This window comes from Salmo salar, chromosome 01 (genome assembly GCF_965601325.2).
Source record: "Salmo salar chromosome 01, fSalSal1, whole genome shotgun sequence".
NCBI lineage: Eukaryota > Metazoa > Chordata > Actinopteri > Salmoniformes > Salmonidae > Salmo > Salmo salar.
The window spans coordinates 174458442-174478844 of NC_138291.1; the positions used below are offsets into that span (position 1 = coordinate 174458442).

The following is a 20403-nucleotide window of genomic DNA, read 5'->3' on the forward strand; positions in this document are numbered from 1 at the left end:
TTCTCTGCAGTTTTTAAATACATCTAAAATAAAACTAATAACTTCATTCTGATTAATAATTTGAAGCGTTTTGATGTGATATCACATGCTGCCTGTAACTGGAGTCACGTAGCATTTCTTGTCGATCTTATTTTGAGAGATTTAGACCTTGCGTAAAGTTGCGCAAAATACGCCAACTGAAGCGCATTTTACGGTCGAATGTAAACACCACGGTTCTCTCGCTCCTCCCTCCCTCCCTCCCGACCATCCCCCAATGCCCTCCACTCCCTCTTCATAGAACCTAATAAGTGATCAACTCCGGGACTGAAAATGGCGACGGCGGGGAGCCGGACCTCGTCGTCGGGAATATATGAGTCGAATAACAGCACAAACGTTGAAAGCGGTCTTCAAGGAAATACAAGCACCCCTAGTCTTCCAAGCAGTCACGGAAAGACGAAGAGCAGTACCGGGGAAAACTCACAATGGAGACGTAAAGATCTACGCAAAGTCCGAAGTGTGGATCTGGATAAACCTGAGTCGCTGCTCCTATCTCCTGAGACTGGGACGGCTCCGATATCTGCGCAGCTTCACTTCTTGTCCATTTCCTCGCCTGGTGCGGTCCAGGCTACTTTATTACAGAAAACTCCCCACATTCAGCAGAGCAACTCACTAACTGATCACCCTCTCTCGGATAAAACGACTAATAGTTTGTCTACAGCCGCTCAGGAATTGTTGAAAAGTTCTTTGAAAAACAGCAGCGACCATCTCAGTCCGGATAATGGTGCAACCGTAACTTCAGAAGTTAATACTACACAACATAGGTAAGCTGTACATACAGGACTGACTCAGTGCATGGATTGTTTGATCATCGTTATACTTTTTATCTTGTTGGTTGGATTCTGTCAGTTGCAGATGTAGCTAGTTACTTTGATGCACAGTTTCATATTAATTTGTGAGATTTCCTCATCTTGGCGCACGTTTCTATCAGTTTTTTAATCTTGCAATAGCGATTTATGAAATGCAAGTGCGTGTTTACTGTAAACATTGTTTTTATGACAACAAAACGTTTTTATTGGTTTATAAATAATTAATTAATAATGGTTATGGGTCTTATGTAGGCTTTTTTTTTTCAAAAGCGTAGGTCAAAATTTCAAAGACCAGAGAATTCAAGGTCGGTAATTCTCCAACTTGTATCATGTTATTCGTCACATGCTCCGAATACAACAGGTGTACCTTAACGTGGAACGCTTTCTTACAAGCCCTCCTGTAGAAGGACCATTTGTGTAGGCTATGTGTCATTTGGAAGTAGAGGCAAAGTGTCTATTTACAGATGTGCCACGGTCAGCAGCACTAGGTTGCACTACCAATAGGTTTTCTGAGTAAGAAATGTAAATGTTATCACGTTACACATAGAAAAACACATGTGAAAAGCAGCTAATATTTTAACGGAATTGTTTTTATTATTAAAAAGTTAATGGTGAAAGACATTCTGTGTGACATCAGATTTACAGTAGGTCAAGTGCTTCAAGCAGGTATCCCAATTCTGCTGGTTTTCCATTTTATAGAACATCCTTTTATGCAATGTTTTACAATTCAAATTCATTTGTTTTCCTGTGTACTGTGATCACACACAGTTCTGTAATGGTTGCTATTAAAAATCAGCCAACTTCTATATATTTCCTTTTGTGAGTAGTGTTTAACAATCAACATCTAGTGTCAATTATTTTTATTTAACCTTTTATTTAACTAGGCAAGTCAGTTAAGAACAAATTATTGTTTACAACGACGGCCTACCGGGAAACAGTGGGTTAACTGTCTTGTTCAGGGGCAGAAGGACAGATTTTTACCTTGTCAGCTCAGGGATTCAATCCACCAACCATTCGGTTACTAGTCCAACACTCTAACCGCTAGGCTACCTGCTGGTTACTAGTCCAACACTCTAACCGCTAGGCTACTTGCTGGTTACTGGTCCAACACTCTAACCGCTAGGCTACCTGCTGGTTACTGGCCCAACACTCTAACCGCTAGGCTACCTGTTGGTTACTGGCCCAACACTCTAACCGCTAGGCTACCTGCTGGTTACTAGTCCAACACTCTAACCGCTAGGCTACCTGCTGGTTACTAGTCCAACACTCTAACCGCTAGGCTACCTGCTGGTTACTAGTCCAACACTCTAACCGCTAGGCTACCTGCTGGTTACTAGTCCAACACTCTAACCGCTAGGCTACCTGCTGGTTACTAGTCCAACACTCTAACCGCTAGGCTACCTGCTGGTTACTAGTCCAACACTCTAACCGCTAGGCTACCTGCTGGTTACTAGTCCAACACTCTAACCGCTAGGCTACCTGCTGGTTACTAGTCCAACACTCTAACCGCTAGGCTACCTGGTTCAAGGTGGGGTGGGTATTCTCCTAAACTAACATGGAATTGTTTTAAGATGGTCATACCATGGATCATTTAGCTATTTGATTTATCATTTTAGGACCCCTGTAAGTATCAAACAAAATATTTAAAACGCTTTTGATAAAATATTTTATTTGGCCTTTACTGCTATAGCCCATAGAAACGCATTGAATAACACAGTCATAAATGGCGAAACAGACACTCATAAGGTTTTCAAGTGTCTGTCCTATGTCTAGGAGATATAAGAAATCTCAGCAAAAATGTTTGTTTTTTGGACACATATTTAACCACCATTGTGTTCGTGAGAGTCTTCCCTTTCCATAGTGGAGTCATATTAGTTTGTAGCCCAAACGGTTCGGACGCTACAGACAGAAGTTGGCACATTGGCGGTACCGACTTCAGACGGGCTGTAGAGCAGAACGGAGGACACCATCGTGGTGGTCATAGTTAGTAGGCCAAACCATTCAGATGTTACAGACATTTTTGTGAGAACAATTCTGGTGATGTCCCCTGGTCTGACAAACAGCACTGTTAAAACTAGCAGATTTTGATGGGGATTTTTGTATTATGTTAAATAGGTTGCTGCACGGCTGCGTCAATAGACTCTTAAGGATTAATGATTGACATGGGTGTATTGACAGGCAGCCCAATTCTGATATTTTCACATCTTTTCACATCAGCTCTTTTTTCAGAGCTGAACTGATAGGTCTTTTGACCAATTACTGAAAACATTTTTTTATCAGACTTCCTTTCTCAACACAGCCATATAGCGCAAAGATCAGCCCAGGATGAATGACAGCTTTTTAGAAAGAAAGATTGTGAGATGAGAATTTGTTGCAACATGAGACATTGGCTTTTGGAACGGCACAGATAATGAAAGATGAATAGGACGTTGAAAGCTAAAGAAATGGATGGAAAGAGAGCTGGATTCTATTGTGGTGTTTCTTGTCCGGGATAATGGGCTAAGGCAAACCATCGGTATCCGCTCACCGCACAAAGGTAAAATTCCAACAAACTGAACTCTACGGTTGGACCTCAGAGGCCCAAGCCCTTTTCTGCACACAATAGTTTCCTGGTTGAACTTTAGTCCTCTCTCTACTGATCCTTGGGCCAATGAAATATAGAGACAATAATGAATGTTAAGTATATATTATACCCTTTTTTTTTTCATTTAGTGGAGCAAGACATCACAAGCCAAACCCATAATTGGCATATTTTATTTAGTGAGGCATCATCATTGTGTCACTGGCTTGCAGGGACTTGCATTACAGAAAGCATACAAGTAAACACAATCCCATATCAGATATTTTATTACACTTAAAAACTGATGAATGCTAAAGAAGTTGAGTGAAATATCTTAGTCATGAGTTTGTCAGAGTTTACATAGATATGTACTACATGACCAAAAGTGTGTGGACATCTGCTCATCGAACATCTCATTCCAAAATCATGGGCATTAATATGAAGTTGGTTCCCCTTAGCTGCTATAACAGCCTCCACTCTTCTGGGAAGGCTTTCCACTAGATGTTGGAACATTGCTGCGGGAACTTGCTTCCATACAGCCACAAGAGCAATAGTAAGGTTGAGCACTGATGTTGGGTGATTAGGACTGGCTCGCAGTCGGCATTCCAATTCATCCCAAAGGTGTTCGATGGGCTCTGTGCAGGCCAGTCAAGTTCTTCCACACTGATCTCGACAAACCATTTCTGTATGGACCTCGCTTTGTGCACGGGGACATTGTCATGCTGAAACAGGAAAGGGCGTTCCCCAAACTGTTGCCACAAAGTTGGAAGGACAGAATCGTCTAGAATGTCATTGTATGCTGTAGCGTTTAGATTTCCCTCCACTGGAACTAAGGGGCCTAGCCCGAACCATGGAAAAACAGCCCCAGACCAATATTCCTTCTCCACCAAACTTTACACTTGGCACAATTCATTTCGGCAAGTAGCATTCTCTTGGCATCCGCCAAACCCAGATTAGTCTGTCGAACTCGGCAATGGAAACCAATTTCATGAAGCTCCTGATAAACAGTTATTGTGCTGACGTTGCTTCCAGAGGCAGTTTGGAACTCGGTAGTGAGTGTTGCAACTGAGGACAGCCGATTTTTCGGCGGTTCTGTGAGCTTGTGTGGCCTACTACTTCGCGGCTGAGCCGTTGTTCCTCCTAGACGTTTCCACTTCACAATAACAGCGCTTACAGTTAACTGGGGCAGCTCTAGCAGGGCAGAAATTTGACTAACTGACTTGCTGGAAAAGTGCCATCCTATGACGGTGCCACATTGAAAGTCACTGAGCTCTTCAGTAAGGCCATTCTACTGCCAATGTTTGTCTATAGAGATTGCATAGATGTGTGCTCAATTTTTATACACCTGTCAGCAACAGGTGTGGCGGAAATGGCTGAATCCACTAATTTGAAGGAGTGTCCACATACTTTTGTGTATATTGTGTAGTTTCAATATTAGCCATAATTAGGCTAATGCTCAGGCAAATGCCTTTAGGCTTCCACATCCTATTGAAATGCTCTAGCTGGACACGTTGCGTGCTTTCAAGGACGGCTGGTGTGTTGTACTCCACCCCAGCATTCACATATTGTAGAAGCCACATCGTGATTTTGAGTCGGATAAAGTGAAACGCCTCGGTTTGCATCAGCAAACTGAATCGCTCACATGTTGCCTCAGGAATATTAAAGAGGGTCATTGAGTTTTATGGAGCTATTCGTAGCTGTTTTGTCCTCTCTGAACAACCCTTGCTGGTAGAAGATGAGCCATCCGACAGGTGTTGCTGACGTTTCAGAAAGCAGGTGTGTTAAGTCAGAACCTCGTTGACTACTCGTAAACTACAGTTGTCTTACTGACGAGAGATCAAAAGAGAATTTAGTCAAACGTCTCTTTCTCCTCTGGCTGACACGGTTTCTTAGGATTTAAATAATTCTTCCCTTGCTATCTACAGTGACGGTTACACATTAAGGTCAGATGTTTCTTTGAACTCTATTTGTATGCTTCACACTAACTACAGGGAAGACTCGATTGGGCACACTGAATGTCTCATGTCTCGCAAGGCCCCTTATTTAAAGATGCACTATGCAGAAATCGCTCCTCCATTTCCTGGTTGCAAAAATTCTAATAGTTCACTTAATTTCAGTTTGTGACAAAACCAAGTAATATTTAGTGTAGAGAGTGGTTTAGATGGTACAATGACTGAAATATATTTTCCATAACCCAAAATATTGTTTTCAGCTGTTTGAAGCTGGTGTACAAAACTGAAAGTAAAAGACGCAAAAACAAAACTTAAGAACGGGAAGCATAGAAATAGTGCACATAGAACATATCTATCACTTCTTAGACTTGCTTTCAATGAGAATGAAAGATCTATAACTCAAATTTCTATGTGAATTTTGGTTGGGTCGGCCAAAAAGTTCCATATTGCAGCTTTAATTCATAGAGGCCTAATCAAAGTTAGTATCTGAGGGAGATGATATAATGGTAGGTACGATACAGTATGTGGCCTACCTTTTTTGGAGGAGTTTCATGGCTTCACCGTGTATGTTGTATTATTTATCCAGTTGGTGCCCTACATATCCTGTCTACATTGTGAGGTTGAGGTCTAATGGAGGAGAGAAGCTATCACTTGCACTGCCTAGGGCCAGAACATCCCCCAACCACGTCCTCAGCAGGTCACTCAAACAAGAAAAGCTGCACCTCCGTTGGCTTTTCGTCCATATTTTCTCAGCTTGGCCATTTTAAGTTATTGGAGCTCTTGCTTGGCTCTGTGGTATGTTTACAATGAAACTGGACACAATTCACCAGGGCCTTAACCTCAACTGACCAGTTGGCACTTGAAAGGCTGATGGTAGTGGAACCTGACTATTGTGCTTTTTGCTTCTGAAGGGCAGAGGTTTCCTTTGGAAAAGAAGAAGCTGGTATGTGGCCAATGGGTGTTCCCTACCCACGGGGTCGCAATTAATTTGTTTGCATTTCCAGCGGATGTGGCAGGAGTTCTGACGTTGTGGTTTACAGTAGACCGACAGTCTGATGCAGGATAAGATATGGCCCCCCTGGAAAAGTGTATGCCCTACCATCATGTGTCCAGGCACTCTGCGTTGTGTCGTGCGTAATGACTGAAATATACCACGGCTGTCATCCAGTCAGCATTCAGGGATCGACTAACCCCGTTTATATAGTAGCCTATATCTTGTACTGTAGTTGTCGTTTTGATTAGTGTTTGTACACCTCGTTTAAACTCCTCATAAACTTGGCTGGTAGCTTGTATTCTTAACTGCACAAAACTCCTTGCTATTATCGGCAGTCTCATCAGACCAGAGGTAATTTGTGAAGCACACTTCCTTTGGACTACACCCCTTCCAAAAATCACTAAGTAGACATTTCTGTAGAAAAAAAAAGAGCCTGAAATATCCCCTCTCTGTGCACATTGCTTAAGATCCATAATTGAGTTTCCTGAAGTAATTTCATCTCACATTTTATTTAGTTGATGCTGTTCCGGGTTTAGGTTTCAAACACAGCTTGACTTAATTGTCTTGAGGTGGCGATGTTGAAGAGTTCAAGAAATATTTGGGTTTAAGTCATGTTTGTCTTCAGTCGTTTTCAGCCTGGGGGGCATCATGTCATTAACATCTTGTTATCCTGTCATCGTGATAGAATGAGTCATCATGACTCCAACACTGGGATGGTCACTGAACAGCTGGGGGGAGCGGCTGTTTTGGAGTCAGATTAGTATCTGGTTAACATCTGGATGCCCAATGACTCCATGGGTGAAGTAGAGGGAAAGCCTATGTAGTACAAACCCCATGGCCCTTCAAAGAGTATGACCTCACATCATCTCAAAGACTAACTGGGGATGTCAGTATAGTCATATGGAAAAATGACACCAGCATGGGTGTGATTTCTAGAAAGAGCTGCAAATGTTCACTTCAGACTGTTAACCTATACAGAAAGTCCAGGACCATGGGTAAGGTCAATGCTCATCAACCAAAGTTCTAGATAGGGCCGGGACGGTACCAGTGTTGTGATGTGTTATCCATGTCAAAAATGAAAACACAAAGCAGATCCAGCTCTTTGGTCCGTTTTTAAAAACCTGCTGTATGTAAAATATTGTGTGTTTATAGCTTGGAAAATAAATACATATGACTCTGGATAACAACACAATGATGTTTGTTTCCAACATCAGGACTGTTTTCATAAAGAAGTTACATCCGTTTCATGTTTTGTTTCCTTGCCGCGATACTAAGGAGTATGGCGGTACTGGTGTCGTCCCGGCACTAGTTCTGGATCTTCCAAAGTCATGAAACGTTGTGGAGAGTGGTCCTATGGCTCAGTTTCTTATGGATCATATGTTAACGTCAGCTCCTTTTGACATTGAGGGGAGAAGGGACCAGACCAGAGGATCTTATCTGTATGCGCTTACTGTCCAGTGTTCAATGCAGGGTCGGCAAAGTAGCGTTTGAGTGTAAAATGCGACACTTTACTTCCCGAGGATAGTACGGAGTCAAGGGGAGCCACCGATCTCCTCCCACCAAATCACATGACTAGTGCTGAGTGCTTTGATCTGGTCATCTAGATCTGGTTTGACCGCAGCCCCTATGTCCACTGCCAACTCCACCATCAAGGTATGTTAAAAGGCGCTATGTTTATGTTTTGTGGAGGAGATGGCCGCAGACAGATCGGTTTTCAATGACTCAGCGTAGCTTTCAACATTTTTAGTTTTCACTGAATCATTTTAATCCAAGGATTGGGATTTTCCAGACTGAGAATTTTTTGCAGAGAGATGATTAGTTTTACTAGTATTTCTTTGACAGATATTCACATTCAATATATTGCCTTGTTTATACTTCTTCTAGTATCTAGAGGGAAACATGTCTGTTTTTCAGGGTTTGATTCAGAGCTGTTCTAACCTCTACATTTTATAGTGATGGACGTGACGTTTTTAATCACACAAACAACACAACTTTGAGTCAGACACTGAAAAGTAGCTCTCACTGTTATCCATTCCATAAAACTCCTGGCGAAGGTTCAAGACTTGCCTGGCTAAATGCAAAGATTTTATAAAGGTAACATGGCAATGTTTATAACGAGCAGTTACTTCAAGACTGGAGCAGCCCGAAGCATCTGAAATGCACTGTTGCTAGGCAGACCAGGGGCTGGAATGCTCTCAAATTCTATTCTTCACATGGGGGGGTCAGAAGCCAGCTTTTGTCCTTCTCCACTCTCCAACTCGTTCTGAAAAAGCCTAATGCTATTTGTGATAATTGGTATATGATTTAAGACAGGGGAGCCCATACTATTGTGTTCACAGAAAACACGTCTCATGCTCGACATATGCTACAGCATCTGCATGAAGGACGATTGCTGGATAGTGTTTGACTGGTTTTGGAACAGAAGGGGTGTTCTTAGAAGCCCATGTTAATATATCATCTTTTAAATGGATTTGGGGGCAAATGTCTTTTGTTTTAATGGCTATCTTTTAACCAAGACCTTACCTGATAGCCGTTGGGTTTCCGATGGTAATGTGTTGTTGAGAGAGAGAGGGGCCTAGTTGTAGGTCTGTTTTCTATGGCCCTGCCCCAGTGGGTTGTGGGTTGGCCCTGGACTCCAGAGGGTTGGAGGCTGGGTTTGACTGTTTTGTCTAACCAGCCTGCCTGGGCCTCTCCACGTTCACCAGAACTGGCTGTTTAAAGCCCGGGGTTAGCTCAACACTCAGAGCTGGAGGCCACTAACAAAAGGCCCGGATATTTCCATCCCCATTAGGCGTGTGAGCAGACCTAGGGGTCCCCTCCCAGATTCTGTTTAGTTAGCAGCAGGACGAGGCAAGCTGGAGATTACATGTGAAAAGTAAACACATGGGTCCCTGCCTAATCAGGGCCAGATTACCAGTTAAAACAACGGGTCTCCTGCAGGCCCTCCGTATATGCATGCAACACATAGCCAACATACACACAGACATCGACGTGTACACACACACACTTTCACATGACGTGTTCTGAAAACAGACCTCCAAAAATCATACGTCGCTAACACTACTTCAAAGTTGAAGCAGCAAGTAATTAGGAGAATGATATACACTGAACAAAAATATAAACGCAACATGTAAAGTATTGGTCCCATGTTTCATGAACTGAAATAAAGGTCCCAGAAATTGTCCACACGCACAAAGCTTATTTCTCAAATTTTGTGCACAAATTTGTTTACCTCCCTGTTAGTGAGAATTTTCTCCTTTGCCAAGATAATCCATCCACCTCACAGGTGTGGCATATCAAGAAGCTGATTAAACAGCATGATCATTACACAGATGCACCTTGTGCTGGGGATAAAGGCCACTCTAAAATGTGCAATTTTGTCACACCACACAATGCCACAGATGTCTCAAGTTTTGAGGGAGCGTGCAACTGGCATGGTGACTGCAGGAATGTCCACCAGAGCTGTTGCCAGAGAATTTGTTAATTCCTCTACCATAAGAGTATTTCTGTCTGTAATAAAGCTCTTTTGTAGGGAAAAACTCATTCTGATTGGCTAGATTAGGGCCTAATTTATTTATTACAATAGACTGATTTTCTTCTATGAGCTGTAACTCTGTAAAGTCGTTGAAATTGTTGCATGATGCGTTATATTTTTGTTCAGTATATTATTGGAATGTTCTAGAGGCTTATGGGGGTGAGAAGGGCTATCTTGAATGCCGATAAAGAATGCATGGCTTGTAGTTTTGGTTGAATATTTTCCAGAAGGTGGGGTCAAGGACAGCTAAATATTGACCAGTGCCTCTGACGATTAGCTGCCAAGCTCCTAACAACATTCTGTTCATGTATTGCTCCACTCCTTTCTTCTGCTGACGTGCTAATGTATAGTGGCAGAGAAACGAACAAGTTGTGCACTCTCTGTTCCTCCCAAAGCAGTTTATATGTCCATTTATGCATCGTATGAGGACCTTGCTTTGAATTTGCTGTGTTAAAATAACGTCCCCTGCCTGGCATGTTCAGCTCGGGCGGCCCTCCCATTTGTTACAGTCAAAGCTGTTTTTGGAAGGGCTTAGAAATGTTTACTTAGCCACGCCTTTCTTCCACCGTGCGTTCATCCGGGCAGCTGCCTTGGCCTCCACACACTCCCCCAGGGTCACTGTTCCACACTTGTTTTCCTTTTTTGTCTTTCTTTGTGCTTTTCAGGTCAAGTTGTTTTTGTTTCAAGCCATGTTTCCTCAAGCAGCTGAAAACGCTGGCTTGTGCCTGGCTGAATGCAGCCGTTTTCACCTTTTTGCCCTCATCCGAGTATCCCTGCCCTTCGACCACAGCAATGTTAGGACTTTTATTCAACTATCCACGAGCCAGTTCGAATGAGTCTCGGAAGAGATTACGTCAGTGGAGGCTGCTGAGGGGGAGGACGGCTCCTAATAATGGTTGGAACTGAGCGAATGGATTGGCATCAAACATGGAAACCATGTGTTTGGTGCATTTGATACCATTCCACAGATTTCACTCCAGCCATTACCATGTGCCTGTTCTCCCCAATTAAGGTGTCACCAACCTCCTGTGGACTACATGTGTTGTCGGAGGCTCTTGTTAGCGAGATGCTAGCTTGACAGTCAGGAGCCTGGCTGATGCTAGCTTGACAGTCAGGAGCCTGGCTGATGCTAGCTCGACAGTCAGGAGCCTGGCTGATGCTAGCTCGACAGTCAGGAGCCTGGCTGATGCTAGCTCGACAGTCAGGAGCCTGGCTGATGCTAGCTCGACAGTCAGGAGCCTGGCTGAGCCCCGGGACAGTCAGGAGCCTGGCTGAGCCCCGGGACAGTCAGGAGCCTGGCTGAGCCCCGGGACAGTCAGCTCCACAGCTTTCGTTCAACATGCTGATCTGACTTCACTAATATGATTTGTTTGCTCTGTTTTAATGTCTGGTGTCTCGGACTTAAAGTTGTGGCCGTGCCAAAACTCACCTTTCCTGGAACTAGCTGTCAAAATGCCGACGCTGAAAGCGACGTCCAACTGATATTTTGCAATGATGTTCTTAGTTAGGCCGAAGGGCTATTTGATCACTGGATAAAAATACTTCAGCGCCATGTATCTATAAAAGTATGAGCTAAATGTGATTGCATGAAAATATCCAAGGCAGGAATAGCCAGATGCACTTTCTAATGTCCTAGACGTAGCCAAGAAAACGTAATGGATGGAGAGAACTAGGCAGTTCTACTACAGTGCCAACTTTGCATATTTCTCACGTGCGCTCTCTCTCTCTCTCTCTCTCTCTCGCATGCGTGCACTCTCTCTCTTGCGTGTGTGTGCTCTCTCTCCTTCACTTCCTACCTGTCAGTGGTGCACGGGGAGAGGCCATGCATGTGATTCTCTGGGCAGATTTGGCCCAGATTTTCCCATGACTCGAGTCGCTTTCACATGTGACTGGGGAGGGCCCGCTGAAACCCTGTGAAATGCTCTGCTGCTGTTGCCTCTGCTCACAGTGGGGACGGATGAGTGGAGCAAGAGAGAACGTAAGAAATGGGGATATTTAGAGGGTGGGGGGGTGCAGACCCCTGCACCCTTGACCTGAGAGGGGCTCCCATGGGCTTCTGGCTTTTTGTGTTTTAGAATTATTTAAAAAAAATTTGAGGGAGAGGTGCTTTCATTGTGTGCCCACTATGGGCCATGTGATTTCATTATGGGCCATGTGTTTCATTGTGTGGCCACTATGGGCCATGTGCTTTCATTGTGTGCCCGCTATGGGCCATGTGTTTCATTGTGTGCCCGCTATGGGCCATGTGTTTCATTGTGTGCCCGCTATGGGCCATGTGTTTCCATTGTGTGCCCACTATGGGCCATGTGTTTCCATTGTGTGCCCACTATGGGCCATGTGTTTCCATTGTGTGCCCACTATGGGCCATGTGATTTCATCGTGTGCCCACTATGGGCCATGTGATTTCATCGTGTGCCCACTATGGGCCATGTGATTTCATCGTGTGCCCACTATGGGCCATGTGATTTCATCGTGTGCCCACTATGGGCCATGTGATTTCATCGTGTGGGCCATGTGATTTCATCGTGTGCCCCACTATGGGCCATGTGAATCATCGTGTGGGCCATGTGATTTCATCGTGTGCCCCACTATGGGCCATGTGATTCATCGTGTGGGCCATGTGATTCATCGTGTGGGCCATGTGATTCATCGGCAACACCTTAGTTTTAGCATGCTGAGACTGTGACACTACCACACTTGGATGTGAAGATTGTAGACGGTCAACCCGTGGGCTGTTTTTACGGTATGAGCAATGTGTCATTTTGAGTTGGACTGGAAATGCTCTTCTGCAAACTGTATAAACCTGATATAACAGCTGGCCAGATGGCTGGAGAGTTAAGGTCAAAGTCGGACCATTAAACACAAAAGTCCAATAAGAAAACGGCAATAAAAACTCCTTTGATATTCGCAGAACACTGCATGTGTTTTTACGAACTTTGTTCCACTTGTGTCTGGTGAAAATATTGATTAACTTGGGGAAATCACCTGTGTCTGCTAAGTTTCCACTCTACTCTGTTCTGAGACAGCAGAGTGAATATTTAACACCTGCCTTGTTTGCAGGACAGATTGGTAAGATTATCTGTCTACTTTAACTCCAGTGGGAAAGGGGATACCTAGTCAGTTGTACAACTGAAATGTGTCTTCCTCATTTCTCTGAATCAGAGAGGTGGGGGGGGTTGCCTTAATCGACATCCACGTCGTTGTCGCCCGGAGACTCACGGCAGAGGAAGCTATGATGCTTCTCATAAACCCAAGGTATATTTAAAGACATGTTTTGTTTGTGAAATTAACACACCAATACATAAATACATTGTTTTTTAACACTTTAGACCAAGGTTGGCCCCCAGCACAGGTTTCTATGGTGGTTGTGTTTATCTTTGTCTAGAATGTTCCGGAGACCTTGAGATTGGCGTCTTTTAGCATCAGAGAAGTGACATCAGTTGAGAGAACTGATGATGTCATGGCTCATAGTTGTCAGATGCTTGGGTTTCTGTGTATTCTATGTCATCAGGAGACTCATTGAATGATTTTCCAGGGAATGGCTACTTTTCATAGTTCCTCTCTTCGCGTCTGCCGTAGGGATGTGTTCTATACCTGCATTTGACAAGTACGTTGTGATTGGCCAAGCCACGGTTGAAAAGGGAGAGCGATATTACGCTCACCGCTCCTCCTAAAACCAGTGTTCATCCCGCCTCACCGCTCCTCCTAAAACCAGTGTTCATCCCGCCTCACCGCTCCTCCTAAAACCAGTGTTCATCCCGCCTCATGATTCCCCCTTTTCTCCTCCTCCTCCTCCCCGGAGGCCATGCTCCACTTCCAGCACGTTGGCCAGTGGGACATTAATGGAGTGTCTGCTCGTTGGGGCACTGACACGCTGGGGGGGAGGAAGAGGAAAGAGAGCCCGAGCCCTGGGGGCGGGGGGAGAGAGCCCTGGGGGCGGGGGGAGAGAGCCCTGGGGGCGGGGGGAGAGAGCCCTGGGGGCGGGGGGAGAGGGCCCTGGGGGCGGGGAACACCTCATCCACATCAATTCTCACCAAGCCTTTTCAGCTCCGTGATGATTCATGCTGCAGAAGTTAAGCATTTTTTTTTTTTCTCTCTGGAAAAGTTTTGTCTTTTTTGTTGTTGAACCATTGAAAGTAGTCTGGTTTGTGATGAGGACGTGGTGTGTGAATGAGAGGCACCAGCAGTACTATTGGCCTGGTTTGTGGCTTGATAAGAGGGCTCCCGGGAGAGGTTAATGGGGCTTCCCCTGCTCAGAGAGGGATGGTGGGGAGATGGCGGGGTCCTGACCTCCTCCATATACCCCCATCACAGTGGGGGCCAAGCGCTCTGAATAACTCTGGCTGGGAGGAATTTCTCTGCATTCCATCTACATTCCATAGCCAAGCAGTGGGCACTGAACTAAACGACACGCACACACATTGCACACACACATGCACACAACGCTCCCACTTGCCATCAGCAACCGCTATAGTGGTATGAAACAAACTGATTGTGTAGCTACTTTTGTGACTTTCAATTGTTTATCAGACATATATAGCAGGCGAGACCATGGCATATTGCCTCTACTAGCACTAGGCCTATATTCAGCACTAGGCCTATATTCAGCACTAGGCCTATATTCAGCACTAGGCCTATATTCAGCACTAGGCCTATATTTAGAAGCTGGCTGCACTAAAACGAAGGCTTCAGATGACCTGCAAAAAAAGATCTCTATTCAGACATGGCCTGTTTTGGAAGGCATCTGGTAAGATTCATCTGAATGAGTAGACTCAAGCAGGATGCCATTAGAGGTCAAGAAAATGTTATGGTAATGTATGGTAAGAAAATGTTATGGTAGACTGGTATGAACATGTTTAAACGAGTCTTCCTCATAGGCCAAAATTCTAAAGTGGAGAATGTGAATCACTGATGCGTTAAGTCAGTCAGCGGCCTACATCGTATGTGATCATCACACGTTATGAACTAGATAGACATTTCAAAGTCACGGCGTCCCAACTTTAGTCCAACGTTTGATGGATTTCTACTCTTTTATTTGTTTAAAATAAAAGCTAGAGAACTTTGCTACCAAAATGTTAGCAAACGAACTTAATTGCTATTAAATGGGTAGACCTGCCATTGTTCAAAACGTAATTGGGTATAAACTCTCAACTGTGAATTGAACATGTTTTCTTGTCCAATGATGCGATACTGAAGTTTTCCTTCTAGGGATGCTCAATAGCCGTAAACTATTTCCCAGAAATAACCTTATTGGACAGAGGCACACCTCCCAAAAGGGCGCTCTGAATGGTACACCAGAGTCCAGTTTCCTGTGTTGCATAACATTCGTCATGAACTTTTATCTCTTACATGGTGACCCAGTTATCCTCCAATCAGGAATGGGATTTGGACCTAAACCTCTTCAGGCAAGCAAACCAAACAGCAGGTTGGAGAGGGACAAAGCGAGAGTCTGTGCAGATGTCCTGCCACACAGGTCCCGTGTAACTCAGTTGGTAGAGCATGGCGCCAGGGTTGCGGGTTCAATTCCCACGGGGGGACCAGTACGAAAATGTATGCACTCATTACTGTAAATTGCTCTGGATTAGAGTGTCTGCTAAATTACTCCAATGTTAAATGTAATGTCCAACATCTTTAAGGTTAGGGTCTTCATTACTCCAATGTTAAATGTAATGTCCAACATCTTTATGGTTAGGGTCTTCATTACTCCAATGTTAAATGTAATGTCCAACATCTTTAAGGTTAGGGTCTTCATTACTCCAATGTTAAATGTAATGTCCAACATCTTTAACCTCTTGGGGCTAGGTGGGACGCTAGCGTGCCACCCGTGGTGCACTCCATCAACAGCAGGTGCATTTCAAGAGCGGCAAATTTGAATCCAAATAAATGTCAAAATTCAAATTTTTCAAAAATACAACTATTTTACACCATTTGAAAGATAAACATCTCCTTAATCTAACCACGTTTTACGATTTCAAAAAGGTTTTACGGCGAAAGCATAAATTTAGAGTATGTTAGGACAGTACATTTACAAGAGTTGTGTGTAATGTTTTGTCAAGTCAAAGACAGGGTCACCAAAACCATAAAACCAGCTAAAATGATGCACTAACCTTTTACAATCTCCATCAGATGACACTCCTAGGACATTATGTTAGACAATGCATGCATTTTTAGTTCTATCAAGTTCATATTTATATCCAAAAATGGCGTTTTACTATGGCATTGATGTTGAGGAAATCGTTTCCCTCCAATAACCGGCAGTCAAGTCAGCGTCACAAATTAAATAATTAAAATTAGAAAACATTGGTAAAATATTATATTGTCATTTAAAGAATTATAGATTTACATCTCTTGAACTCAATCAACTTGCCAGATTTAAAAATAACCTTACTGGGAAATCACACTTTGCAATAATCTGAGCACTGCGCCCAGAAAAATACGCGTTGCGATACAGACTAGACGTCATGTTGGGGAGATCTAAAATCGAAAATACTATGTAAATAATCCATTACCTTTGATTCTCTTCATCAGATGTCACTTCCAGGTATCACAGGTCCATAACGAATGTAGTTTTGTTCAAAAAAGCTCATCATTTATGTCCAAAAATCTCCGTCTCGTTAGCACATGATGTAAGCCAGCCGGACTTCTCGTCATGAACGAGGGGAAAAAATATATTTCCGTTCGTTCAAACATGTCAAACGTTGTATAGCATAAATCATTAGGGCCTTTTTTAACCAGAACATGAATAATATTCAAGGTGGACGAATGCATACTCTTTTATAACGTATTGGAACGAGGGTACCCAACATGAACTCGCGCGCCAGGTGTCTAATGGGACATCATCGTTCCATGGCTCTTGTTCGGTCAGATCTCCCTCCAGAAGACTCAAAACACTTTGTAAAGGCTGGTGACATCTAGTGGAAGCAATAGGAAGTGCCAAAATATTCCTAAGCCCCTGTGTTTTTCAATGGGATAGGTTTAAAGTCAATACAACACATCAGGTATCCACTTCCTGTCAGAAAATGTCTCAGGGTTTTGCCTGCCAAATGAGTTCTGTTATACTCACAGACACCATTCAAACAGTTTTGGAAACTTTAGAGTGTTTTCTATCCATATATAATAAGTATATGCATATTCTAGTTACTGGGTAGGATTAGTAACCAGATTAAATCGGGTACATTTTTTTTATCCAGACGTGCAAATGCTGCCCCCTAGACCCAACAGGTTAAGGTTAGGGTCTTCATTACTCCAATGTTAAATGTAATGTCCAACATCTTTATGGTTAGGGTCTTCATAAGTGTTTGTTACCTCTTTAGAAACAAAAAATCAACTCCTGTGACTACCAATAGTATTTCTAACCAATGACACCACCACTGTCTGTGGGTAAAAAGGAAAGAAAGCTGATTTCCTCTTTTTATCGGGCTGCTATTGAGCCCCTGATTCGTCTTTCCTCTTCCTTTCTTACCAACCCTTTTATCTGAATTGACAGGGGTGGAGGTGGATGGTTTCAAACTGTCAATTTGCGAAATACATATTTTCTAAATCTTGCGAAATGTCCCATGTCGTGCCGTTGTTCCCCCCCCCCTCGCCTGCCCACATGATCTGAAACCGGAATGGGGAACTTCTCCTCTTGGTGGACCAGTTTCGGTCCGTCCGGCACATGTGGCGGATATCTGCTCGGAATCTAATTTCTACTCTCCGACCATAAGCTGCTGGTTTGTTTGCTTGCCTGAGATGAAGTTCACGTCAAAGATACAAACTTCAACACAACTTGTGAAGTGTCCCTTCAGCTCAGGTTTATTACAGTGGATGATAGATTCTCATGTTCGATAAGGTCAGGTGAGCCGTTTTTTCTTGTGTTGGAATGAATACGATTGATAGGGCTTACTTTTCCCCTCCCATTTTTCTTTTCAATCAATATGTCAACGAGGTTGTTCCCTGGCCCTCTTATTTCCCTAGAGAAAGTGATGGATACCCCCCTTCCCCCCCACACAGTCTCAGGCAGCTCTAGATGGAGGGGAATGTGTCAGCACTGGGCAGGCTACCTGATGCTGAAGCGAACATTCAGTGTAGGGCGGGGCAATGCCAGTATCGCCATACTCGTTAGTATCGTGGCAAGGAAACAAAACATGAAGCGGATTTGACTTCTTTAGGAAAACATCCCTAATGTTGGAAACAAATATAATTTATGTTTTCATCAAAATTCACATTTATTTTCTGTAGCACACAATATTTAACATTCAGCAGGGTTTTAAAGGACCAAAGAGGGTAGTCTGCTTCATGTTATCATTTTTGCCGTGGAAAAACTATTGCGGTACTGGTATTGTCACAGCCCTAATTCAGTGCAGCAGAATTCCCCCCTCAATGTTTTTCAGTGGGTACGGTCTACTCTCCGGCCCCATGGTTCTATTGGGAGTACTGCAGCACTTTGTCAAAATAGTTCTTCCATGGCTGGTTCTCTCCAGGGGGAAACATTGGGCAGGATCTTGCTTTGAAACGGCATTCATTTGATTTCTCTGGCTGTTTACAGGCAGCACTTTGAATCAGCATTAATACAACTAAGGGCTTTCAAAGCTGCCAGATTCATCAGTCAAATGGCTTAAATAACATTTAATTTGAAAGCGCTCATTTAAAACGTCATTCCCATTTTATTTACACTTAAAATGCCTCCGTCAGGTTGCTTAGTCTCATGACTTGGCAAGTTGTGAGGATTGTCTTTCTCACTTCTGTTTCTGCCATCTAACCAGTTCACTTCTGTTGGTTCCTAATAGTAGAACTATTGTCTCAAATCTCTGGTCAACTTTTATTGGTCTGTCGAGGAGATTCCTCCCGGGATTAGTTGACCATCGGTTGCTCGCTCAGGGGGTCTCTCAGTGGGTCCGTGGAGTTAGATCACCAAACTCATGGTCATGATGCAAGCCGGCTGTAATAAGGTTTCAGTTAAGCTACCCCTATCCCTCCAAGTCACTGGGGGGGCTGAGCCAGAGAGTTACAGAGATATGGTCCTCACAGCATTAATGATGGATATTAGTTCCATGTCAGCATTAGATTCCACTCACTATTTAGAGGTGCTGAATCTCATTGTCATTGATTAATTTGGTTATAGATAGTCGGATTTTTTCATATGTTAGTCAGAGCAGTTGACCTTTTTTGTTTTGTCGGTTAGTCATGTGGATATGTTTCTTTCCCTTTTTAAATGTAACCATTTTTATTTTGTCAGGCGAAATTCAATTGCTGCCTTTTTGTATTGCCTGAAAGGTTAGCTATGCTGTGTCTGTTTTTGAATTTGTTTATGGTTGTTGTTGAGTCTGCTCAGCCTTGTTTTGACCAGCAACACCAGGTTCCGTCTGTCATTATACACTGTTGAGCAGCTCTGGCTCCTCTGTTCCCTCCAGCAGAGGCAGGGACTGTGTGAACCGGTAACCTGAGTTTTTGGGAGCGTTGAAACCCATGAGAAAGGGTGTGTGCCCAGCGAGCTTGGCTGTGTGTGTGTGTGTGTGTGTGACGCAGTCTCTGCTTACGTGGAGGTTTGAAATGAACTCCCAGCCTGCCGGCCCTTCCAGGTCCCACCTGCACAGACCCACAATGCCCCTTTGTTCCCGGCCCACGGCCCTGTGGGATAGCTGTTATTTAAGAGGCGAGGGGACGGCAACACCACTGACTCTTTATTCAGAGGAAAGATGGTAAACTCCTATCTGGTTCCATTGTCAGTGGGGACTGAATAGGCGGCCTCGGTCTCTGTCAGTGAAGACTGAATAGGCGGCCTCGGTCTCTGTCAGTGAGGACTGAATAGGCGGTCTCGGTCTCTGTCAGTGAGGACTGAATAGGCGGCCTCGGTCTCTGTCAGTGAGGACTGAATAGGCGGCCTCGGTCTCTGCCAGTGAGGACTGAATAGGCGGCCTCGGTCTCTGCCAGTGAGGACTGAATAGGCGGCCTCGGTCTCTGCCAGTGAGGACTGAATAGGCGGCCTCGGTCTCTGTCAGTGAGGACTGAATAGGCGGCCTCGGTCTCTGCCAGTGAGGACTGAATAGGCGGCCTCGGTCTCTGCCAGTGAGGACTGAATAGGCGGCCTCGGTCTCTGCCAGTGAGGACTGAATAGGCGGCCTCGGTCTCTGCCAGTGAGGACTGAATAGGCGGCCTCGGTCTCTGCCAGTGAGGACTGAATAGGCGGCCTCGGTCTCTGCCAGTGGGGACTGAATAGGCGGCCTCGGTCTCTGTCAGTGAGGACTGAATAGGCGGCCTCGGTCTCTGCCAGTGGGGACTGAATAGGTGGCCTCGGTCTCTGCCAGTGAGGACTGAATAGGCGGCCTCGGTCTCTGCCAGTGGGGACTGAATAGGCGGCCTCGGTCTCTGCCAGTGGGGACTGAATAGGCGGCCTCGGTCTCTGCCAGTGGGGACTGAATAGGCGGCCTCGGTCTCTGCCAGTGGGGACTGAATAGGCGGCCTCGGTCTCTGCCAGTGGGGACTGAATAGGCGGCCTCGGTCTCTGCCAGTGGGGACTGAAGAGGCGGCCTCGGTCT

The 20403-nt window shown here is 44.5% G+C and overlaps 1 protein-coding gene across 3 annotated transcripts in view; it reads left to right on the forward strand.

Moving 5' to 3' along the window:
- The first annotated feature begins 270 nt into the window (after positions 1-270).
- The window catches only part of map3k1 (mitogen-activated protein kinase kinase kinase 1, E3 ubiquitin protein ligase), a 60981-nt gene continuing 40848 nt past the window's right edge, over positions 271-20403 (forward strand). For 2 of the 3 annotated variants that reach the window (XM_014144678.3, XM_014144685.3), the window contains exon 1: positions 271-800. In XM_014144678.3, coding sequence (XP_014000153.2) covers positions 310-800 — 491 coding nt within the window. In that variant the 5' untranslated portion in view covers positions 271-309. Of the gene's footprint in view, positions 801-11723; positions 11865-20403 lie in introns of those variants that run through there. The other variant, XM_045693621.2, reaches the window with a different exon arrangement.